The sequence below is a fragment of the Anopheles maculipalpis genome, chromosome 3RL (assembly GCF_943734695.1).
Source record: "Anopheles maculipalpis chromosome 3RL, idAnoMacuDA_375_x, whole genome shotgun sequence".
Taxonomy (NCBI): domain Eukaryota; kingdom Metazoa; phylum Arthropoda; class Insecta; order Diptera; family Culicidae; genus Anopheles; species Anopheles maculipalpis.
The window spans coordinates 62,405,465-62,425,773 of record NC_064872.1 but is presented as its reverse complement, the minus strand read 5'-3'; the positions used below and the strand labels follow the sequence as shown (position 1 = coordinate 62,425,773).

General features: G+C 43.5%; 3 protein-coding genes across 3 annotated transcripts in view; all 3 read right to left on the bottom strand.

Annotated features, from left to right (window-relative positions):
• LOC126562833 (uncharacterized) overlaps positions 1-7,491 on the bottom strand; it is a 30,859-nt gene extending 23,368 nt beyond the window's left edge. The window contains exon 1 of the mRNA XM_050219422.1: positions 7,441-7,491. Coding sequence (XP_050075379.1) covers positions 7,441-7,473 — 33 coding nt within the window. The 5' untranslated portion in view covers positions 7,474-7,491. The remainder of the gene's footprint in view (positions 1-7,440) is intronic.
• LOC126562633 (calcium-binding protein E63-1) overlaps positions 1-20,309 on the bottom strand; it is a 219,496-nt gene that overhangs the window by 96,263 nt on the left and 102,924 nt on the right. The window lies entirely within an intron of this gene.
• LOC126561359 (nucleolar protein dao-5) lies at positions 10,912-19,698 on the bottom strand. Its single transcript, XM_050217463.1, has 6 exons — positions 19,534-19,698; positions 18,142-18,816; positions 15,112-16,011; positions 12,532-14,988; positions 12,207-12,395; positions 10,912-11,067 (listed from the first exon to the last, which is right to left on the bottom strand). The coding sequence occupies exons 1-6, from the start codon at positions 19,633-19,635 to the stop codon at positions 10,912-10,914; spliced, it is 4,479 nt and encodes a 1,492-aa protein (XP_050073420.1). The 5' UTR covers positions 19,636-19,698.

The following is a 20,309-nucleotide window of genomic DNA, read 5'->3' as shown; positions in this document are numbered from 1 at the left end:
GGGATTGTTTCATTCCAGGCCAAACAAAAAACGCACTAGCTAGACACAATTTCAACTCCTCTTAATGCGCTCTTTTGTGGGCACGCATCGCTACGGACGATTCGCAACCTTGAACGCGTGGCTCCGTGATGGTGATCGCACACGTCGCTACCGCCCAACACCTGTCCACCTTCCTCGCGTTGGGTCATCTCGTGGGTAACAGCATACATACAGCTTGAACTTGACCGTGGCCAATTTTCAACCTTGGATTGGTTGGAAAGAAGAGGTCGAAGTCGGAGTTCGCGCGCGCACTCGCTCACTAGACTGGTGAGAGTTGAAACCGAACCAAGCGGAATTGTTTTATGTCTTTATTGAGGGAGGAGAGGACCGCATCATTCCCCTATCCCTAGCTGTCACACCCGCCACCGCTAATGTGAGGAAAATGATCATCAGCCGCCTGATGGGTAGCATTTTGTGCCGAGCATTAACCGCCGAAGTCGAAGTGCGATCAGGTTTGGTTCGAGAAAACAAAGTGATCTTTAAAATTAAATGCACCTTTTGCCCAACATACTTCAAGGCTCCACGATGCTCGTTGGTGGAGCCAAAAAGCCGAAACGAAAAAAAAAGGGGGAAGCAGCATTCATTCAGTCGGGAGCGCGAGCCGGCATTGCGCAGTAGAAAGTTGGTCCGTGTTCAAATGATGTAGTAAATGACCGTATAATGAAGAAAATAGCCAAACAGTATCACTTCACTTGGGGGATCGCGTCGTATTGTGAATGGTTTGCAATAAAATGGTATAGCCACCAGGTTCGTGTTTAGTCGCAGATGAAACCCAATTTATGGACATACGTTAGCTATTTTTGGCACTCGAGATGAAATGTGGGAGGAGAGTATCATATTGTTTTCCTTTTAACTGCTTAGCTTTCCTCAATTGCTTTATCTATGTGACAGAAATGCATATTTATTTGGTAGTATTTCTTTTCATTTGAGATTTATGAAATTATTTAGATAAAAAACGGTATGAAGCGAGCATACAACAGCAAGAGAAATTGATTTATGTTTCATTTCTATATTTATTATCTAAATTACTGGCTACGTCCGCTCTTAAGAAAACGTTAATAAGTAAACACAGTTAAACAAGCGGCACGATTGATCAACGCAATTTCGCTTTCGCTCATCCGTTACGCCCTAAAACCATCTACTGGATCCTATCCCTTCTTCATCCATTTTGGCGTAGACGATAGAACAAGACTCCGCATTCGGAAACGGTACAAGTTTGGGTCTATCGAAACCGAAACCACCCATCGAATATCAGGCATCCCTTCTCTACTCCACTCTCGGCGTTGCGAGCGTTGTAATCGATTATAAATGTTTAAAGCGTGCCAATTCCGGCTGCTATGTAGCTAGCTAGTCTACGTCGTCGATATCCCAGTTCTTTGGCTGCAGTTCGGTTTGGATTTCGCCCCCAGTAACCCAGCAGCATGCTTTCCCCCGGCTGTGAAATGGTGATATCCAGACACACGCACCACCCAACATCGGTGGTCGTTTGTTTGCGAAAGTGAATGCCCGAACACCGAAAGCAGCAGGTTTCGGTTTGGAAAATGATGGCCTACTTGCTCAGTGACGTCCTGTGCTGCGCCGCGAGGGTGGCTGCACATTCGTGAAGTGAATAATTTTTGGGTCATATTTAGGAGCATGTATATTAGACGTGTTCTGGAGAGTGCAGTTCATCGCAATAACAAAGAACTGTGAGAAAGGTAGCGAGAACGGAATGACAAGGAAACCAAAGATCCCGATTTCTTCGAACGAACTTGAAAGAAAGTTTTGCAAATCGGTAGCAGTTTAGCAAGATAGCTCTAGAGTTAAGTCATAACATGTTATAGTAGTAAGTATGGCGATCTGGTTGTTTGTCTACCAGATATCCTCTCGCGATGAGCTCCGTAGTTTGAACAATTAATTTACGATCGGTTTAAGTAACAACTAAAGGCTGCCCTAGTAGATGATATGATATGCGATGCGTCCTAGCATTGACAATAGCTGAAATTCCGTCCTCTAAAATAACAATAGCAAAGAGAGATGAGGTAGCAAATCGATGCCGAAAACTGTCAGAGAGGATTTTTAAAATTTACCAAGGATTTGATCTTCTTCTTTGGTTTTAAAATCTCGAGAAAATTTGTACCATCGATATTCGGGTTTCTTGGCCTAATTATACTGAATAATGGAGCACTTGCTCGATCCTAGGGAAGGAGAGACATCCCTTAAGACAAATCGGAATCCTTTACCAAGCGTTAAATCTTAGGAAAGATGTCAACACAGCCCCGGATACATCCAAGCTCTTATCAAATCCCGAACATCCAATCTTGTTCGAATGCCGATGACTCGCGTAAAATTTTTGGGTGTAGATGGATGGAAAAAATGAGGTCTCTATGCTCTAAGAACCCTAGGCTCCAAGGTTTTTCGTCAAGGAGACTAAACTATCTCTTCAACCTGGCACTAGAGCGTTTCTTCCAGTAATATGACACTCGGAGGTGGAAACTTCGAAGATCATGTGCTATGTGTCAACATGATTTAAGGCTGAGGATGACACAAAATGATTTGAGGATCGAATCGAAGAAAAGTGGGGTACATGTAGGGACGACGTACAAGTTTTACAAAGAACACTTAAGGATATTTTCATCAATCACAGCATTGTTGTTTCCAACAATGTGGATGATGTAGTTTGCAAACAAACGTAGGATAGGAATCCTCTTACTTATGCTAATGTGACTTAAAATAAGCAAGAGAAGGCAATGGAAGTTGAGGTTCTGGTTTGCGGTGATGACTTCCATAGCCTGCGTCAGTATGCTCCAAGCACTAGACACCCTGGAGCACAGGGCAAACTTGTGCTCTAGAGTCTCTGGCCGGGAGCAGAATGAACAGGCTGAAGGAGCCCGATTCATCCTATCGAGCAGCAGATACAGTATTGAACGTTGGTCGAATGAAAGTCTGTAGCTGGTGACGTTTTTCCAAATCCATCGCCAATCCGTGGAAGGTGCCTCCATAGCCACTTTGGAGTCTGGAAGTCTGTCGACCATCATTTTGCCGCAAACTATTGGTTGAGATTGTAGATACCGGATGGTATGCGAGCTGCTGGATTACCATCCGAAGGCATGGATACGTTGTGGCAATGGAGCCTAGCCTAGGAGCCTAGGGAATCGGAGGGTTCCCAGCACAATCAATGTGCTGAGCCCCGATTTTCAGGCAACCCTGCTCTGCAACGTACCGATTCACCAGCAACGCTGTTGTGGTAATGGTTTGAAAACGGTCGAGCATTAAATTAAAAAGCTTTATTGATATGATTTAAAACAATATTGAATAGAGTCTAGATTCTTCCTCGAAATTTGTCTTATTAGAAAATAGCAAGAGAATTGCAACTTAACACCATCATCGAGGACATAAATTGTAAATGAAGAAACATCTACCCCTTTCGTCCTACGTACAACCTAACCACAAAGCCACAAAACCCATACGATGACGAATGGAAAGTGACGACGGTACAAAGTGTGTATCATTTCTATACTCATCTTTGGTCCCATCTTCTTCTAGGAGCGAAGGTATATCGTTTCGCTTTCCGCTGCATTAACTTTTAATAGTTTTTTTTGTGTTTCATCGTGGTCGTGGTTTTAACACCTACAGTTCGTAACGAATTGCACTGAAGCGCAAGAACAAAGTAAAAAGACTTATGAGGGAACTAAAAATAAAAAAGAATCGACAATCTCCCAGCAAAATATGGACGATTGTATGGCACCTAGTAATAATAATCCCAGCTAAGATATGTTTAAATCACACTGGGGCTGATACAAGAGCCCATGTTCAACTGTCAGCTACTTATGTTTGCTGCTAGTTGAGTGGCTAATGGGATGCTATGGGAATTTTCTCATTATTAGCCCCCTATCATCCTTGCCTTACTCCGTACAAACACACACGCACACGAAGTTCTTCAGGGGAATGCTTTTGTTTAATTTAAGCAAGGAAAGCATAATTCGTTCTGTATGCAGCCCGTGTAAATGCAGAGCATGTGCATGCTTTTTGAAGGTTGCCGGGTGTTGTTCCGATTGGTTGCAAAAGTTGTTGAACAACTTTTCTTTTGGGCTGCTGTTTCAGCCGGCAGAAATATAAGAAGGATAAAAGAGAACCGTGTTTTCTTTAAGCTGGTTGACTTTATTTTAAAAGCATATTTAAATACTTTTATCTGTGTAAAATGAACTAACTTTTGTATAAAAATTCATGACCCATCCGGGAAATATTTGTAGCGTTCGAGTTCCGACCCAAGGTGCAAGTTCACAGACCAGTTGGCAATGCCTTCTGGGTTGCGAGAGCGCAATCTTGAACTTGAACGGTGTCACACGCAAGCAAACAGTTCAACCAACGATACAAGAAACAAGTTTGTCAACCACGGCGGGCCAAGTTTCCCTTGTCAAGCAGCAAACATTTGAGGCCTCCCAGCAACAGATCGAGCTGGAACGGAGCTATGAATGAGGCCCGATTGGAGCAACTCAACGCTGCACAGAACAATCGACGTTCTGTTTTGCCTTGCCAGCGACACAACAATTCACCATAAAGATGCGTGCGTGCCCAAAAGCCCAAAGACAGGCGCTTCGCAATCCGGTTGAGTTTTTGTATGCAAATCACATCCAAACCACACACACACACTTCAGCGCATATTTCATGTCAGAGGGCAGCTAAAGTTTGGGGAGTGCGTCTTATTGAAAGAATGGGTGGAACATATCAACCATTACACATTTGTAAATCATTTCTCCCCGCCCCAAGGAACAATGGAATGGAAGGGTTATGAAATTATGGGTTTCCTGTTTTGCCCAAAACCAGGGAGAAAGTACGCCCAACTTATTGGGAGAATAATTCGGTCGAATTTTAGTCCGGATGAATGGAGTTGTAATTACATTTCTGGAGCGTACAATGAAATGTAAAAGTAAATGTACTTAAATAATATATCTTAAAACATCGAACAAATGAAGATACTTAGCATTTTTTTGCAAAATATCATTCTTTTTTACGCAACCAATTTAAATTCGTCTTAAAGTACCGCCTCCTATTGTTTGAGCAGGCGTATTTGATCGTTTCCTTTCAATTCATTGCCCTTTCAGTTAAGAGCAGTTTTCCGACAAGTACCCTAATCCGGTCACTGTTTGAAGTGGTGAAAACTGTGCTTCAAATTGTTGGCGTTTTTTGGGTTTCCCTACTCAACACCGCCAACATGATGCTACACTCCCGAGTGTGGTCAAACTTCACAAAGAGAAAGCCTTCCGAACAGCAGCAGAAACAACAGCGTCTGGGACGTGTTGGTTCATCATCGAGCCGCATTGAATCATACACCACCGCGAATGGTGTGACGCTGTATCATTTCTTTTACTTTTTGCTTCTGTGAGCAAAGATAAAAAAAGATGCTTTGTATTTGTCCATGATAATGGACACATAAAAAAGATGAACGTATATGTGCGCCCGAAATCTCAACACGGCATCGTCGATGAATCATTCGTCTTGGAATTGTCCTTTGGTTGAATGTGAAAGCGCTAAATTTTAATTAGCGAACAGCATGGTTTAGTGCATTATGTTCAGCAACTGGGACTGTTTATTTTCAGAATCATTTAGAGGTAAAAATTAACTTCAGAAAATTTAGAATATTAAAAGCCTTCTCGTTTATGTTATTAAGTAAAAAATCACTTGCCAAGAAATGCTGAATTTATTTACTTAAGGACGAAGGTCAAAGAAAAGTGCATTCCAGGCAAGGATAAACACATGATGGCATTCTAAAAATAATCAGCTGCAAATGTTAAGATATCAAAAACTCCAAAAACGACACCAAAATAGAAGTTAATGCAAGTTATTGCAACGAAATAAATTACACACATAAGCTTATCATCGACTTAGAATACATAAAGGTTTCCGAGGCGATATCTTAGCACATACAGAGGAAAGAAATTAGGGGCGTAAGCGTCCCCGGTCTTTACAAGCCAGGACAGATACCGATTCCTGCCCGCACCATCTCTCCGTAGGCAGGACTGACTATCCAGCTAATCCAGCTACGAACTCTTGACGTTGTAGAAGGGCCAGAGAAAAAGAAAACAAAATCATTTAGAACTGTTTGCATGTATGAAAATCCTTTATAGATGAAGAATATTTGAACATGAAAATCTAGGAAACGATTGTAAAGGAATATGACGCAAAACGACAAGAGTTCACTGTGAACCAAACAGGCCAAAACAGCCTCTACGAAATTAAACACGAAGTTTTCCAAACTGTTTTACTTAATTAACTGTATCGCTTTTCCCTACAATCAATTTTACTTTATTTAATGTTTTGCTGTACTAATCGCTCAATTTAATGTCATGGCTTTACTAAAAAAACGATCAAGTTTGATCTTTCTTTTTTCGCTAATTTTTTTTTTTTTGTATCTAAAAGAGAGTTTTTCGTCGAGAAAGCTTGGAAAAAAATGTTTTAATATTGTGATTAACTTCTGTAAAAATTTGCTCTGGTAAAATAGGGTCAGCCCAATCTATCATACTAATAATAGGAATAAGCTTGAGATTGTAGGTGATGCTCGCATCACAGCGTTGAATTTTTAAGGGATGAATATCTCTATTCTAATGAATTCAATGTCAAATACGCAGGAAGAAGGCTTTGATCAAGTTTGAATATGGCCACTCATCGATTGCATGTAATTTTAGTGTTTCATTTGTGATTAGCATTGTATGGGTAAGGTACGTTGGCTTATAATACTAGGTCCTGTTGGCATGACGACCCTTCTAGGTCACGCTGGGCATCTAATAGCTTACTAGACTTGTCGATACCACGTAGTAGGAATCCTCACCAAGGGGAAATGGTCCTTCAAATAAAATACCATTTTTTTTGGAAATAACAAATTCCTGTCTTGTTCGAATGGAAAATAATTGTAAACAGGCACTGAAGACACTTAAAAAATACCAATAAATTGTGTCTAATGTGTAATGTTATTGAATGAATGAGAAAGTCACATTATGCTCCCTTCTTGGTCGAAGATGGCCGATCAAACGAAGAAGAAGTTGCAGTGTTTGCTCTGATTTACAGTTGGTGTTTTTTCATTACTAAACACCCCACGCAACCCTCTCAACATTATTCGTGATCCCATTTTCTCGCAAAATCGCCGAAAAAGCCTTAAAAGAAGGTAATTTTGCTGAAAGCATCGGAACCACACCAGCCAACAGGAAAAAGCTACTTCAACTTCAACAACAAACCGAAAACCACCCTGAGGACTCACACCACCATCACACAACGGTGGGATGGACCGGTCTCTTCACCGGTCGTGGTGGGATTCGCCACTTTTTCCTGTAAAGTGCGGAGTTTGGAGGCAGCGAAACAAATTAACCCTCTCACCCGCAGCATCAGACCATGTGGTCTGTGGGGAGTGCTTATCGTGGTACGTACCTGTGCCAAATAGCAAATCCACCGCTGTTCCATGTTGCTGCTGTTACTGCTTATGCTACTGAGACGCACCGGTGGAAGCTCTGCTGAAACTTGGACGAAACTATCGCGAACGATGGCAAAGGCAGTAGAAGGCAAGGATCGTCGGATGGTTTCTGCGTACAATTTCAGCAATACACATTGGCCAATTAAAGCCGGAGCAGGTTAACGTTCTCGAGTGTGTGTACGCGCGCGCGCGCCTTCGTCTGTTGGATCTTTCTTCTCTTCTCACGGGAACCAGGTACACACTTACAGGCTTCCACACACAACCGTATGCTCACCGAACATGCACACACACACACACCCACAAAACACGCACCGGGCAGGAAGGAATCGGACCAGAAGCAAGAAGATCACTTCGCATACACTTGAGCTTGCTTGCTCTTTGCCTGGCAGCACAACACAAACCCGGGTCAATTACCCTCGGCTCGGAGAAGGAAGCGCAGAAGTGCGTTTAAAGAATTTCGCTGTCAGCGGTGGTGATTGTTGTCAGGGTGCAGACCAACAAAAAAAAAATGCTTGACCGACAAAGTTTTCCAACGCTTGCTGCGAATGCGATTTCACTTTTTCTCACGCAAATCTGCACCAGTCTGAAGGAAGCAGCACCAACAATCGAAACCGATCGTATTCTGCGTGTGAGTTGTCCTGCCTGAGAAAGGAAACCTGTACTGTGTATGTTTATGCGTAGTTCGCACACCCCCAGGAGCACTAGAACACTTTAACACACTTCCACACACTCACGCATACAAATTTCAGCGCCTTCGAAAAGGACTCGAGAACACTCCAGCAGCTAGCTGTTTCCAGCTTCGTCAGGCTGTGTGGCGTTTGTGCTAGGAATGCGACCCGTTTATGGTCCCAAAAAAGGTAAACAGGTATCTGAAGGTGCAAGCTGCACAAACTGTTGATTCGCCACGGTTTTTACCTGTACCGTCGGACGGCAAACGATCGGACACTTCTTGAGAAAGCCGTCCACACGAGACGACTGTCGGGAAAGAATTGAACGATGGAATAGGCGACGAACGTGAACTTGACCGATGGAGCGCGCGCGAGCGATGGAACTGCTGCGAGAGTGCTTTGGAAGCAACACCAAAAGAGAGGAGAACCAAAGAGCTTTCAGAGCACTGCGAACAGTTGCGAATGCTGTTCCTACAAGCGATACTTGGAAGAAATTTACCAAGACGAGTTGGATTTGTTTTGTGTGCTCTCACCCACTCGAACGATCCGTAGTTCGCGTTTCCCAATTGGCTATGTCGACTGTTAAATAACTATCAAATAGTACCTACTAATTAACTCTAAGAGTGCGTATCATATTTCTACATTCGTACTCTGCTTCTGAGTACAAGGTTTTGTATTACAACGTACAATACACAAATGTTAAGTCAGTTTTTACATTAATTATTAATTCACGTGAGTTTTTTACATCATATAATGGAATTATGCATACAGTTGACGGAGAGTTGCCAGTGGACAGTGGAATTTTGCAATTGGCTGTGCAATTTATACCGAGCGTTTGTCACCGATAAAGAAATTCCCCTTTTAAAACCGATAAATGGAAAAAAATAGTCATCCAGCATCAGTACGCCATATCATTTACATTTTCAGGGAGTTTCATGGAAAAGGAGTTCTAATTACCCCTTCTTCTTCTTCTTGGCCTGCTCAGGATTGAGCACGTCGCGTCGATATGGCAAAGTTTCCTATCAGTTTCCAGGAAACTCGGTCTAGGTTTGCAGTCTTCCATTCACGACTGCGTCCGATCTCCGATTGCCTTGACTCCACTTGGTAGGGCCAGCTGACTCATTGTGCTCCTCTACGCTTCGTGCATTCGTGGTTTCCTGACGCGCACCTTTCTGGTGGGGCATAAGTCCGGCATCCTCATCAGATATCCTTCCGGCTTTGCCGGAATTGACGGATTACCGTCAATACATCTGCACCTCCAAAACAGCTTAGCTAGCACGTGGTTCACTCTCCACCGCCACACGCCCAGCTCGTACCCACCGCTAAAGATAGTCCATAGCACACGCCGTTCGAAAATGGCGAGTGCATTGGCGTCCTCCGTCAGCATAGTCCAGGACTTGTACTTGTAGAGGACTACCCAGCGTACACTGTGCAAAACAACGTACATTTTGTGTTTTGTTGCAGTCTACTGGATTGCAGGAGTTTGTGGAATCAATAGTAGGCACAATTTCCCTGAACAATGCGCCTTCGGATTTCGTTGCTTACGTAGTTTTTCTCTTGATTGTCACCGTCAACTGATACTCTGCTCTATGACGGTCAGAGCCTTTTACAAGCCCGTATTTCGTCTTCATCGCATTGATCCTCAATCAAACTGTATTAGCCTCGGGTTTCTGTAGGGTGGTCCCCTGGAAGACTGGAGCTTCGCATGACATCCACCTGAGCAATGTAAACCTCATGAACAAACCTAAATTCCAGAACGGTTAGTCTCAACGCAAACTGCCTTATATTTCGTTATGTTGAAACTAATACAATTATGTTGAACATGTTTAGCAAATGGATTACTTTCATTTTACACGCCAATGTTTTCTGCGGAACTTGACATTCGGTACAGTTTCGCATGCATTTGACGGTGGTAAAGTACGTTAAAACGACACTCATCTCAACAGCATTGTCTAGACCATGAGAAAGCAACCGATGCCACACTTGGTAAGAGGCCAGTATACTGTTAAGCATTTGGCTTCACTTGAGATCTATCCGTTTCGAAATGAAAAGAGCAATTAACATAAAATCGATCGCTTGTGATATGTACCTATCTAGCGGTAATTGAAGCACGAAGTAACAGATAAGAGGATGCTACTTTCGGAACTGTTTGGCAGTAGAAATGTAACACACTAGAAATGAGAAATTATCTGTTTTATACTTCCTGTATTGTATTGTTGTAACTTTACAGTATATTTCTTAAAGGATTTTCTAAAGAAAATCCTGAATAGCGGATGTTGCTGTCATGTTTAACATTCATCTATTAATACAGACATATGACAGCCGTAACAACCGACATTGATAGGCAATATAAATGAACATCCAGTTATATGCTTAGTACCACCTATACATATCCGATTCATGTGAGTAAAATGTGAACATTTACTTTTGCCTTACGAACTAGCATGTGAACAATAAGGAATAAGATAAAGAATAGATACGTAGACTAACGTTTGCCTAATGTTACGGAAATGATTCCCTAAACAAAAGCCAAAACCGAACGATAACCACAAAGAACGGCAAAATAGAACCTTAACGGCGTTACTGACTCTGGCCCCTAGAACGCTGGAATTGAGACTTTTTTCCGTAACGGGAGAAATAATAATCCTAAATGTTCTGCTAATGTTTGCATTCGCGACAAAAGCGAAATAGTATAAACAATATTTGTATATAAAATCATTTTTATGCTGCTCACACTCCTTATATTTAGCGCCATCACACCTAATCTTCAAACTTGATGGAATTTACCGATGTATCGATAAGTCCACCAGAATACCCCGAACGCTTCTTTTTCGTCTTTTCGTGACGGAACGATTTGCCCTTGGTGTGCTTCAGAATTTGGTTCGCTCGTTCCCCGTAAGATCCGTATGCGTTTTGCTGCAAAAAGAGAGTAAAAAAACATATGCTCATTAAAACCGTTACATCCTTTTTTTTTTGTACATAATTACTTAATACATACGCGTTTGAGACATAACTTAAATTAGCGATCAATCGTGTTCATTCAGCAAGTTCTTCATGTGGTTCGCTTGGGAGTACCTTCGGCTTTAGCGCAAAGCACCGAATGCATTTTAATTTGTTGGCAAAATTGTGCTTCTTACAATCGACACACTTCCAATCGCCCAACTTTACCGGAAACTTGATGCTCTTTCGCTTTGCGTTTACCGGATCTGCTTCGGTTGAAAAACGGGCACAGAAACATGTATCGAATTGTTCCTTATTGGACGCATTACACACCAAACAGATCCACCGTCCCGTTTGCTCATTTAGCTTCCGGCCGGTAACGTACGGTGCGACCGTTGCACACACTTTGCAAGCATCCTTCGTGAGATCCTTTACTACATTTTGTTCGTAACATTCCTTACACTTCCAGCTCGTACGTGCCAGTCTACAGGTGGGACATACACGCCGAACGGCAAAGTTGACTGCAGCACATCCGGTACATCTCCACTCACCGCGCCGTTCGTTTGGTTCGGTTTTTTCTGTGCTGTCGACTGGTGGATGGTTTGCTGGGCTTTGTTTTAATTGCTTATCAGTGTCTTGCGGTTCCTTCTTCTTTGGCGGATTTTCTGCTCTTTTCTTTGATTTCTGTTCAATGTTTTCTGGGTTGGGATTGATTTGGTTTGACTAACAAGGTATATGCGTAGTAAAACATAAGGGGAGATATATTGTAAGTTATTGCGTCTTAATTACCGCAATAAAAAAGTTTTGCGTGACAACGGAATGGAGAGCGTGAAGAAATCATAATCTACCATCTCCCATATTCCGTGCCTCCAACATCCGATTGCTTATATTTCTCCTAAGAGTTGCAATATTTAATTATTTCAGCAAATTTCTACAAAAATGCAAGACACGCAATCCTACCGAGAAGAGAAGCAAATAATCTATCTCTACTATAGGAACACTAATAGTAGATACAGATATATGTGGAACGAGCGAACGATGATTGATCGCAAATTATGATTTATCTCAAGCCTCCATTTTATATCAAATGTTGCCACTATACAATTCTGACTTACCTTCGCTTCGTAAGAGTTATCCTTCAGCCGATTATCAATTTCAACTTCTTCTGCACGGACACGGCGGAATCGCTCTACCCCACGTTTTTCATCGCTGTTGGTGAATGATTTGCGTCCGCTACCGAAACCACTGCTGGCGCTTCCACCATTCTGTTGGTGCAATTTCGTTTTGTTCGGCGGAGTGTGGAACTAGAATCGAGAGATATAAATTCGCATTAATTAAAGAACATCCGGACGGAACTAAATGCTAAACTGTATGTTTTCGGCGATCAATTTACCGGACTAATAGAGAATAAAAATTACGAAATGTAAATGGAATAAATACCTTGTTGTTTTCGTAGCTTTCCTGCTGATCGCTAGACCGTACGAAGTTGCTGTAGAAGTTCGGTTTCTTTGCTGGAGGAATGGTTTGTTCCTGCTGTTCATCTAGCTTCCTTTTTTGTCCCACCTGGTTATTTGACTGTTTAACATTTTCTGAAGGCTTATCTTCCTCTTCCTCCGATTCTGAATCCGAAGACGATTCTTTCTTTTCTTTTTGTACAGAAGCTTTCGTAGTGGACGAATTCAATAGGGCGGGTTTCTTAGCTGCTGGTCCTGTCTCTTCTTCATCCGAGCTATCAGAATCTTCTGAAGATTCTGCTTTCCGCTTAGCGGTTGCTGCTGCTACCGGATTCTTTGTGGCAACTGGTTTGTTGGTAGTTTTTTCATCCTCGGAAGAATCGTCCTCACTGCTCGATTCTTCCTGTTGTTTCTTAGCAGCTGCTGGCGTCGCCGCCTTTGCAGGTGTCTTGCCATTTGTCGTGGCAGTCAGTACAGGTTTCTTAGCTGCTGGCTTCGAATCTTCCTCTGAGCTATCATCAGAGCTATCATCCGATGACTCTGCTTTTTTAGCAACAACAGCTGGTGCCTTTGCGGGGGTTTTCGCTGGCGTCTTTACAGCAACAGCTGCTGGCTTTTTCACTGTTGCTTCATCCTCGGAAGAATCGTCTTCACTGTTCGATTCTTCCTGTTGTTTCTTAGCAGCTGCTGGCGTCGTCGCCTTTGCAGGTGTCTTGGCATTTGGTGTGGCAGACACCGCAGGTTTCTTAGCCGCCGGCTTCGAATCTTCCTCTGAGCTATCATCAGAGCTATCATCCGATGACTCTGCTTTTTTAGCAACAACAGCTGGTGCCTTTGCGGGGCTCTTCGCTGGGGTCTTTACTGCTGCGGGCTTTTTCACTGTTGCTTCATCCTCGGAAGAATCGTCTTCACTGCTCGATTCTTCCTGTTGTTTCTTAGCAGCGGCTGGCGTCGCCGCCTTTGCAGGAGTCTTGGCATTTGGTGTGGCAGACACCGCAGGTTTCTTAGCCGCCGGCTTCGAATCTTCCTCTGAGCTATCATCAGAGCTATCCTCTGAGGACTCTGCTTTTTTAGCAGCAGCAACTGGTGCCTTTGCGGGGGTTTTCGCTGGGGTATTCACAGCAACAGCTGTGGGCTTTTTCACAGTTGCTTCATCCTCGGAAGAATCGTCTTCACTGCTTGAGTCTTCCTGTTGTTTCTTAGCAGCTGCTGGCGTCGCCGCCTTTGCAGGTGTCTTGCCATTTGTCGTGGCAGTCAGTACAGGTTTCTTAGCTGCTGGCTTCGAATCTTCCTCTGAGCTATCATCAGAGCTATCATCCGATGACTCTGCTTTTTTAGCAACAACAGCTGGTGCCTTTGCGGGGGTTTTCGCTGGCGTCTTTACAGCAACAGCTGCTGGCTTTTTCACTGTTGCTTCATCCTCGGAAGAATCGTCTTCACTGCTCGATTCTTCCTGTTGTTTCTTAGCAGCTGCTGGCGTCGTCGCCTTTGCAGGAGTCTTGGCATTTGGTGTGGCAGACACCGCAGGTTTCTTAGCCGCCGGTTTCGAATCTTCCTCTGAGCTATCATCAGAGCTATCCTCCGAGGACTCTGCTTTTTTAGCAGCAGCAACTGGTGCCTTTGCGGGGGGTTTCGCTGAGGTCTTTACAGCAACAGCTGCGGGCTTTTTCACTGTTGCTTCATCCTCGGAAGAATCGTCTTCACTGCTCGATTCTTCCTGTTGTTTCTTAGCAGCTGCTGGCGTCGCCGCCTTTGCAGGTGTCTTGCCATTTGTCGTGGCAGTCAGTACAGGTTTCTTAGCTGCTGGCTTCGAATCTTCCTCTGAGCTATCGTCAGAGCTATCATCCGATGACTCTGCTTTTTTAGCAGCAGCAACTGGTGCCTTTGCGGGGGTTTTCGCTGGCGTCTTTACAGCAACAGCTGCTGGCTTTTTCACTGTTGCTTCATCCTCGGAAGAATCGTCTTCACTGCTCGATTCTTCCTGTTGTTTCTTAGCAGCTGCTGGCGTCGTCGCCTTTGCAGGAGTCTTGGCATTTGGTGTGGCAGACACCGCAGGTTTCTTAGCCGCCGGCTTCGAATCTTCCTCTGAGCTATCATCAGAGCTATCATCCGATGACTCTGCTTTTTTAGCAACAACAGCTGGTGCCTTTGCGGGGGTCTTCGCTGGGGTCTTTACTGCTGCGGGCTTTTTCACTGTTGCTTCATCCTCGGAAGAATTGTCTTCACTGCTCGATTCTTCCTGTTGTTTCTTAGCAGCGGCTGGCGTCGCCGCCTTTGCAGGTGTCTTGCCATTTGTCGTGGCAATCAGTACAGGTTTCTTAGCTGCTGGCTTCGAATCTTCCTCTGAACTATCGTCAGAGCTATCCTCCGAGGACTCTGCTTTTTTAGCAACAGGAGCTGGTGCCTTTGCGGGGGTCTTCGCCGGGGTCTTTACTGCTGCCGGCTTTTTCACTGTTGCTTCATCCTCGGAAGAATCGTCTTCACTGCTCGATTCTTCCTGTTGTTTCTTAGCAGCTGCTGGCGTCGCCGCCTTTGCAGGAGTCTTGGCATTTGGTGTGGCAGACACCGCAGGTTTCTTAGCCGCCGGCTTCGAATCTTCCTCTGAGCTATCATCAGAGCTATTCTCTGAGGACTCTGCTTTTTTAGCAGCAGCAACTGGTGCCTTTGCGGGGGTTTTCGCTGGGGTATTCACAGCAACAGCTGTGGGCTTTTTCACAGTTGCTTCATCCTCGGAAGAATCGTATTCACTGCTTGAGTCTTCCTTTTGTTTCTTAGCAGCTGCTGGCGTCGTCGCCTTTGCAGGTGTCTTGGCATTTGGTGTGGCAGACACCGCAGGTTTCTTAGCCGCCGGTTTCGAATCTTCCTCTGAGCTATCATCAGAGCTATCCTCCGAGGACTCTGCTTTTTTAGCAGCAGCAACTGGTGCCTTTGCGGGGGTTTTCGCTGAGGTCTTTACAGCAACAGCTGCGGGCTTTTTCACTGTTGCTTCATCCTCGGAAGAATCGTCTTCACTGCTCGATTCTTCCTTTTGTTTCTTAGCAGCTGATGGCGTCGCCGCCTTTGCAGGAGTCTTGGCATTTGGTGTGGCAGACACTGTAGGTTTCTTAGCCGCCGGCTTCGAATCTTCCTCTGAGCTATCATCAGAGCTATCATCCGAAGACTCTGCTTTTTTAGCAACAACAGCTGGTGCCTTTGCGGGGGTCTTTACAGCAACAGCTGCTAGCTTTTTCACTATTGCTTCATCCTCGGAAGAATCGTCTTCACTGCTGGATTCTTCCTGTTGTTTCTTAGCCGCTGCTGGCGTTGCCGTCTTTGATGTTGGGACAGCCGATGCAGGTTTCTTAGCCGTCGGTTTCGTATCCTCCTCTGAACTCTCATCAGAGCTATCATCCGAAGACTCTGCTTTCTCTGCTTTTCCATTCATAAGAGGTTCTCCATTCGTCATTGGTTTTCCATTTACGATGGACTGCAGCAAATTCAAAAATATCACATGTGTTAAAAAAGTATGGTCAACAGAAAATTTCATTTTTTTTTTTAAAAAAAGGTTATTTTTTTAAGAAAGAAATTCCGAGGGAACCGACCATGCCCGGGATAAGGCAAAGAATAAGGAGGAAATGCCTTATCAATATGTGAAAATATACTCAACACAAGCGGTGTTGACAATACGGCACTGGACCGTAATAATCAAATGTAAATAAGTAAGAAAAATTTAACAATTTGCTTTGAATAAGTAGTTAATCCGTTAACCTTCATACGTTCAAAGAATACAGGGAACAAATGATTAACTTTCTCATCAGCAGCGGAACGTTAGTATTAATAAATAATGAATAAAAATTAAGTATAAATGGTCTCATCAAGTAAGATTTTGTTTCTTATCCAGAAGATTATTTATTTGTACGACAAAAAAAGAAAAATACGAAACCAACGTCAAGGACACAGTACTACACATACATCCCTAATACCAAATTTATGTTGGTACATTTTCACATTCTTTCGCTGCGATAAAGAACTATGCAAGGATGCCTTTTACGTGGCTTTATGTGATCTTTTCAAACGTGACACGATGGACACATTCTACCAATTTTCTTTAAGATTTTATTGCATACGCGGTAAATTTAATCTGCCGCAGAACATAGGTTTGAGGGGAGGATGGTCGTTTTTCTCTTGTTTTTGCTATTGAACCCAATCCTGCTGTAAATGCCACATATGTTTATATATGTATAACCTCTCTTAGAAACTAACTGTGAATGAAAAAAGAATCTGTAGCTGTCGTTCGCTTAGAAGATATCGAACGATATTTTTGTGTTGAAACATGTAGTGTAGTGACTTAAAACGAAGGATATACATATATGCGCTATATCTTTCCCCTCGCTAAACGTTAGAAGCTAATGGATACTTAAAACTCTATTCGTCGAATTGAATATTCCATTATTCACCAAATGTCATTTTTTTATTCGGTGGAGCTCCGTTCGAATCGAAGCTCTTGTTGCCACCGAAACTGGGACGTCCCCCACGGCCGCCCCGGAAACCTCCCCCTCGTTCACCGCCTCGTCCACCACGGAAGCCGCCACCACCACCACGACCACGGCCACCCGCTCCACCACGGAAGCCACCACCACGACCACCAGCCCCACCGCGACCGCGACCTCCAGCACCACCGCCCTCGCCAAAGCTTCTGTTTGGTTTTCCGGTGTCATCGGGATTTTTCGTTTGACACTTTAGGCAACTCCAACGTGTCGCAAAATTATCAAACTGACAGCTCGGGCAGCTCCAGGTTTCCGGCGGATTTGGATTTTCGTTCGAGCATTTGTAGCAATTGCGGCGTGATTTGAAGTTAGACGCACCGCAAGCATCACAATCCCAATCGCCGGGCCGCTTGTTGTCGGCTCCCTTGTCTTGATTGTCAAAGCCGCCAAATGACTTTCGATCATTCTGTGCACGGAAGGTTAGGTGAAGAAGCGCACGAACCATCATCATCATCAGCCAACGATCCAATGGAAATAGAAAAGAAAGAAATAGAGAAAATGTTAGCACTTCTTCTTCACCATCATCAGATCACATATTCGAACGACGAAAATTGGATGTATATGCGAAATAATACAGTGTCGATATAGAAACTTAAGGCAACGAAATGGTTCGTATCCTAAGTTGATATTTTTCATTCGTTGCTAAATGTTTTTAATTCAAATTTCGGAATAATTTTTTTCCGATATCTTTTAAGAGTAAGAATGAGTGCATTTTTCTCTATTTCTATCCTTCTATCTAAAATGGCAAGGGTAGCGCTACTGAAATCCGCAGCAGGCGCTAGCAATAAAACTTGGCTTGGAGAAACCGTAGAAACAGACTTTCTCACGTGCCCTATGCACACATCGATAATTATTGGTTGCTCAAAGCAAAATATACTTAAAATGTTAAGCAACAAATACTATAATTTTCTTATTCGTGGCGATACCAACTTAGCGAAAGATAGACGTGAAAACCAAATCGCACCAAATCGTAAAGAGGAACTTTCCTGTCATTTTCAAATGAGGATCTTGCCAAAGCACTGCTTCGCTAATACTAAACTACAATAAAGGAAACGTTGTACTGCACTTACCTTTTGATTCTTCTGTTGTTGGTTGGTGTTGGGCTTGGCGGCGTTGTTGGCTTTCTTTGCCGCTGCTGGTTTCGGCTTTTCCGCCTCCTCATCCTCCTCGTCGTCCTCTTCATCATCTTCCTCATCGTCTTCCTCCTCTTCTGCGTCATCCTGTGCTTTACGCTTCTGTCCAGCTGCTGCTACTGCTGGCTTTTGCTGCTGTGGTTTCGGTGTCTCCTCTTCGTCTGAATCCTCCTCATCTTCCTCGTCATCGTCATCATCGTCCTCATCAGATTCTTCTTGCTGTACTTTTTTAACGAGTGGCGTCACCTTTGGTGTGACTTTCGCGCCTGCACCAGCTTTGGGGGCCGGTGCTTCATCATCCTCTTCATCGCTGTCCTCTTCATCATCCTCATCCTCATCCTCATCGTCATCGTCATCATCCTCATCCTCCGGTACTTGCTGTGCTTTTTTGACAGCGGTACCATTTGCCGCCTTTTTACCATTTACCACTTTGCCATTTGTTGCCGGAGTTTTTTCCTCCTCCTCCTCCTCCTCCTCATCGGAATCTTCTTCTTCATCGTCGTCCGAATCCTCCTGTGCCTGCTGTTTACCAGTGGTCGAAAGCTTCTGTTTTGTAGACTGATAATGTTTCACTATCTCATCTAGCTTCGGTGCTCCTTTTGGCAATGCGGGCTGTAATGAAAATGGATCCAAAAATTAACTCATCGGTACATTTGTTAGGTTAGGTTGCACTTAGTAACAAAAACGATAAAATGTTTGGAATCATTGCCAAAAACAGGTGATAGTATGAATAAAACAATCAATCCCAGACAAAGGCGCGATTCAGACGAGGGTTATATTATTGGAGTATTGTTTAAGGTCGAGGAGAAAACATAACCTCCAAGTCCACCTGAAGTACTCCTACTGTGTGAGTGGCCCGGAAGTGTTTGAAAAAAAGTAACAATAAAAATTATTTGAAAAAAAAAAAATCATGTTCAAGGTCTTAGCCACCACGCGGCATTAACTACCACCCCCCGGTCAGCGCATGGGTGCGTGCGGGAGGCAAATTAAGAGGAAGAACAAAACCGCATGGCAGCCAACGTAAGGCGTCACACCATGCGCTGTCGATATTTGGCCGAATTCCTTCGGAAATTTGTATTTTTCCAGCACAATATTCATCCCTCAACAAATTTAGCTCAATTAAATCAAGCCTTTCTAGTTAAATTCAATGAAACTAGGCAATAATTGTCTTAACTGCGTCAATCCGCTACCTCCCACACACCCCCTCGAAACACACACTGAAACACGTGGGACCCCATGCCGGGTGGCAGACACGGAAAACATTCAATAACTCATAAATAACGCCCACTTGGCACCAAATAACACTACACACACGCGAGATTTACGTACCGATTTGAACTTTTTCTGAAATACTGCGGCAAAAGTTTTGTCTTTCTTCGATAGATGCTCGTATACCAGCGCATCGAGAACAGCATCACTGAGGGCAGCCATTTTGATATGAAACGTAGGAACAGATTCGGACAGCACCGCACACCACGATGACTGCAGGAGGAATGAAAACTTTCTTGCTCGTTCCGTCCGAGTCAGAACAAACACACACAGGCTGTGACTGTTTATTTTTTTCTTTCTTTTTGCTGACAGCAGCGAAAAGCATGTGGACGAACTGTCATTTACCACGTTTTTTGCCTTTGGCAGCTATCAAGAAGAGGAAGAAAAAGTCCGCAAAAGTGAGGAGCAGTGGTCTCTGCGAGCGTTTCACATTTTGCTTTGTATTTCTTTATTGAAAATTCGGTTTTACGATTTTTTAGATTTTGTCGAATTTTATAAAACAAATATCTTCTTAGTTTTCTGTCAGATATTACAAACTCAGTAAGAATTGACTACAATTGATAAATCAAACTCAGTAGGCATTTGAAAAATTTGTATAAATGCTGGGATTGATGGGATTGCAGAGTTAGTTAAATACAAGCTTCAACAATTAATAGTTTTCCTGGTGTGGTGTGGTTTGAGTCTGGTGCGTGATATCTAACATTTTCTGTTTGAATGTTTGAAATATTGCGAGTATCTCGTAAAACTACAATTTTACTTGTTTACTCCATGTTTTCGATCCATGTATTCAATAATCGCGTTCCTCTTCTGATTAACATGTTTCTTTTTTTGGATCA